This window comes from Mandrillus leucophaeus, unplaced genomic scaffold, assembly GCF_000951045.1.
Source record: "Mandrillus leucophaeus isolate KB7577 unplaced genomic scaffold, Mleu.le_1.0 Scaffold15, whole genome shotgun sequence".
NCBI lineage: Eukaryota > Metazoa > Chordata > Mammalia > Primates > Cercopithecidae > Mandrillus > Mandrillus leucophaeus.
In genome coordinates this window covers 10344439-10349102 of record NW_012101476.1, presented here as the reverse complement: position 1 = coordinate 10349102, position 4664 = coordinate 10344439, and the positions used below count along the sequence as shown (strand labels likewise).

General features: G+C 57.4%; 1 protein-coding gene across 1 annotated transcript; it reads left to right on the top strand.

Moving 5' to 3' along the window:
* The first annotated feature begins 1365 nt into the window (after positions 1 to 1365).
* On the top strand, positions 1366 to 3622 carry CALML3 (calmodulin-like 3). The gene has a single exon (XM_011974928.1). It carries the CDS (start codon positions 2439 to 2441, stop codon positions 2886 to 2888), a length of 450 nt encoding a protein of 149 aa, XP_011830318.1. The 5' UTR covers positions 1366 to 2438; the 3' UTR covers positions 2889 to 3622.
* The last annotated feature ends 1042 nt before the right edge of the window (positions 3623 to 4664 follow it).

Here is a 4664-nt window from a genome sequence, read left to right as displayed (position 1 = left end):
GGAGGAAAGTCTTTTAAAGACTGTGTGTTATTTCACGGTGTGGAGGAAAGTCTTTTAAAGACTGTGTGTTATTTCACGGTGTGGAGGAAAGTTCAGGTATTTGTTACTCACCTGCTATTGTTGGATATTCGGGTGATCTAGAGTGGAGATATTTAAATACTTTTAAAGTGCTTTTGGGATGTGAATTCTAATACTCAGGCATCGGGCACCAGTGTACAATCAAAAGCCCCTCTCAGAAGGTCCCCATGTCCCAGAATTAGCTCCAAGAAAACCCAAAATGAAAAACGGACCTTGATCCGCAGCTGAGTTTTTCACAGGGTGACCTTGAGCAAGCTGTGCGTGCAGCCTAGCCTTTGCCGGGTCTCCCCACCACAAAAGAGCTCTCCGGAATATTCGAGGAGGGGTGGGACTCCCAGGAACAAAGCACACGCTCTTCCTTGCACAGCCCCCCGTGGACAAAGCTGTAACCTGGGCCCAGGGTATGCTCCCAGCCTGCAAATGGAGACGCTGCCTCATTATTCTCTCTAAATTTGAACTTTATTATCAGCCCCCGCTCCCACCCCAGGGAGTCCTGGCCAGCCCATCTCCCCACTGCCCTAGAGCTGTTGGGGTGTGAGGTCTCAGGCAAGGCCGAACATTCCGGGGCAGGGAAAGAAGGGGAGGGTGGGCCCTGGTTACCAAAGTGTTGCCCACACATGTGGCTTCCAAGATGCCCATCACCTCCTTCCCTCCACCCACCGCTGGGCCCAGGGCTCTTTGCCAAGACTCTGTGGCCGCCATATCTCTGAGCCCTGCTGCTCTGGGGTCCACAAACTTCTCTTCTAAAGGAAAGGATTCCATGGGGATGGAGGGATTCTTCAACCTTCCTGCTTCCTCCTGCCCAAACCCTCAGGACCCAGGCTTTGTGGGCGCCTTCAGGCAGGAAGGAAGGTGTCTTGCAGGTGGCTTCAATTTTCCCCCTACCACAGACCCCTCCAGACCAGAAGGACAGACTTGCCTCTACCTGAGTAGAGAAGGGAAGGAAATCCAGAGAGAAAAAAAATGAATATCCAAGCCCTTCTCCTGCCATAGTCTCTCCCCGGCAAGTCCAGGTCCTCAAAAGGACACTTTCTTTCCCATTCAGGTCCCTGCCCCACCCCCACACACCCAGCAAAAAAGAGAGTGGGCCCCATGCTTCTCCCCCAGTGTGGATTTCCTGGATTCCCACAGGTGAAGCGCCTGCTCCTGCCTCTTTGGGGGTCATGTCCCCAGGCCCCCTGGGAGTAGGAGCCGAGTCTGTGCTGTTAACATCCCACCATCCCCCTGAGCGGGTCTCCTCCTAGAGAGGTCCTCCCCTCAGCCCCAGCTCCGTGCTCCCTGGAGCTCCTGGGGCACTGCGGACCAGACGATGAAGTGGGACTTCCTGACTGAGCCCTTCAAGGGCTCCTTTGTCTCTCCTCCTTGTCCCCTCCCTCACGGGCCTGCAGCCCCACTGACCATCTGCCAGCCCTTGGCCCCGCCATGCCCACTGCAGCCTAGACGGTTGCTTCGCAGCAGAGGGTCTGTCCTTGACCAGGCCGAAAGGTGACCTCGGGGTCCTGTCCATCACCACCTTGTATGTCCGTCAGCATTTATCAACAATCCCTAGTTACCTTGTTTGCATTCCTCGATTAGTTTACCTGCGAATTAGCTGTCTTGCTAGTTAACCTCACGAGAACTGGGGGTGGCTTGCCGGTCCCACTGTGTTCCCAGCTTCCAGAGTGACACTGCACATAGTAGGCACTCAGTAAATAACTGTGAAAGGGTGGATGAGTGAATGGGTTGGAGGAAACCCCTCCCTATTCATGTCCATTCTGAAGATAAGAAAACTGCCTGCTTCTACCTGAAGAAAAAACCTTCCACCTCCAAAAACCCTCAGGTGCTAAATAAGGCTTTAGAAACCCAAGGCAAGGAAGTTTCTTCCATCTGCCTTTCATCCCGCAAAAAGCCCTCCACTCAAGGGAAGAAAGGGCACTGGAGTTAATCGAGTGGGAGACAGGGGGCAGGTGGGAGATCGGGAGGGAGGAGAGAAAGGGGAATTCAGGAGGATGGAGTCCAGCGTGGATTGCTCCAAAGCTTGCCCACCACGCCCTGACTGCAGGTGTGATTCCGGGGCCCCTGTGGCTCTGCTGGGTCCGGGTGCAGGCAGGCACAGAGGTGCTGGCGTCAGCTCAATTCGCAGGCCCTGGACTCCTGTCTAAACAGGACAGGCCCGGGCAACCGCAGGGCAGGGGCGTCTGCCAATGATGGGGGAGGACTCTGCTGCTTCTTAAGCTCCAGCGACTCAAGCCAGGGCGAGACAGCCCGCCGGCCGCCGGATCTCCACCTGCCACCCCAGAGCTGGGACAGCAGCCGGGCTCCGGCACTGGGAGGGAGACCCCGCCGTGGCCTCTTCTGCCACCCACGCCCCCACCCCTGGCATGGCCGACCAGCTGACAGAGGAGCAGATCACAGAATTCAAGGAGGCCTTCTCCCTGTTTGACAAGGACGGGGACGGCTGCATCACCACCCGCGAGCTGGGCACGGTCATGCGCTCCCTGGGCCAGAACCCCACGGAGGCCGAGCTGCGGGACATGATGAGCGAGATCGACCGGGACGGCAACGGCACCGTGGACTTCCCCGAGTTCCTGGGCATGATGGCCAGGAAGATGAAGGACACGGACAACGAGGAGGAGATCCGCGAGGCCTTCCGCGTGTTCGACAAGGACGGCAACGGCTTCGTGAGCGCCGCGGAGCTGCGACACGTCATGACCCGGCTGGGGGAGAAGCTGAGCGACGAGGAGGTGGACGAGATGATCCGGGCCGCGGACACGGATGGAGACGGACAGGTGAACTACGAGGAGTTCGTCCGCGTGCTGGTGTCCAAGTGAGGCCGGCGCCCACCATGCTCCTGGGCGCCCGCTCGGCCCGCAGGGCAAGAACCCGGGGCCTCTCGCCTCCTCCTCCATCCCCGCTGCCTCCCCAGGGCACCGTGGCGTCTTCCTGGGCCTGGTTGATTCCGCCCACCTCTCTGCATCCCTCTTCCCGCATCTCTTCTCTGCTCTCCTGCCCACCTTCCCACCTGCTCATCTGAATGACATGGAACTCTCCCACCCCAAGCAAACCGTGGAACCCTCCCCACTCGGGGGAAGCAGAGCTGACCTTAGGACCAAGCACCAGGGCAGGTTGCGCTGACTCTGCGGCCAGTCAGGACGGACACAGGGTGACCCCTTAGAGCACGCAGGCAAGATCCCTAACAGGCACCCAATGCCCAGGCCAGGGCGGCTGCAGCCCTCAGCCCACGCCAGGATTCCCGGAGGCTCCTGGACTGGAGGCTCCCTCCGCAGTCGGATTCTGGAGGGTGGGAGGCCTCTTGGCCTGCGGTAAGGGGTGCTGATGGGGACTGTGGCCACAGAGGTTAGGCCTCCTGAAAACAACACTGCCTTCCACGCTGCCCCAGCTTGCCCCTTTCCTTGTCGGCCAACCCACCGTGATTCATCCTCCGAAGCTGGGAGTGAAACCGGGTCAGCTGTAACCTGTTCCTATTCATCTGGAAGGAGGGAGGCTTGGATGAGCAGGGGAGGGGAGCTGCAGGGAAATAAACGAGATATTCGTTCTTATTTCATTTCCCGTTTTCTGGTTCCCATGGAACTTGTTACATTCAGGGTTGAAACGAGGCCGGAATCTCCATTTTTGTGCTTTATGAAAATGCAATGAATTCCTTTGGTGGGGTGCGGTGCCTCAGAGAGAGAGAAGTCTGGATGAGGGAAATCTTGAATATTCTCAATCAAATGGATACGCTGGCAGCAAAGAGTGGTTAAAAGTCCATCAGGACTTGAAAGACCTGAGTCCATTATGTTGAGAAGGGACCTGCTGATTGTTTTTATTCCCTGTGGCAAGTGCTCCCTGGTTGTGAAGTGCCAGGCACTAGAAGATGGTGGGGGACACGCTGGGCACACACAGGGTAAGAGCCATGCAGAGGTGTTAGTCCTGCCCTAGCCCTGCAAGCGGCCGGCAACACCCAGAGAAGGTCGAAGGGGCCCTGCCAGAGATCCCTTCAGTTCTAAAGGGGGTGTGTTTTGCAGGATGGGCCCTAGACGGAGCTCATCAGAAAAGGCCATGGTGGATGCATCCTCTCTCCCTGACACCCACCCCCGCCCACCACCAGCCGGTGTTTCCTCCTTTGTAAAACACAGAGCTGGGCCCCAGCCCCGGCCTTGCCATCATCACTATGCCACTGGGACCTCCAGGACGACAGGACCCTCGTGCCACCTGCTTGGGCTCAGGGCACCATCAAGCACTTGGCCTGCATAGACACTTGGCACCTCCCTGTGGGGCAGCCACCATTATTACCTTCCTCATCTTACAAACAAGGAAGTGGAGACACAGAGGGATTCAGAAAGCAGCCCTGGGTCCCGCCAGTGGGTAAGAGGCAGAGCTGGGATTTCAGTCAGGCCTGTGCCCCCACCATGGTGATTACACGAGTGCCTCCCTCCAGCACTTGTGAGGAGCCAGAGCAACATTCTTAACACACCTGGCAGGTAGTAGGCGCTTCATAAATGACAGCTACTATTACTATCACCTTAAAGATCCCTTCCTGCTCTAATACTGCAAGGCTTTCCGGGGCAGCCACCCCTCTCCATAGCTGGAGAACAAAACAAGAGCAG

What these genes read in the sequence shown, in the direction of transcription:
- CALML3 (XM_011974928.1), top strand. Translation starts at nt 2,439, where the DNA reads ATGGCCGACCAGCTGACAGAGGAGCAGATCACAGAATTCAAGGAGGCC.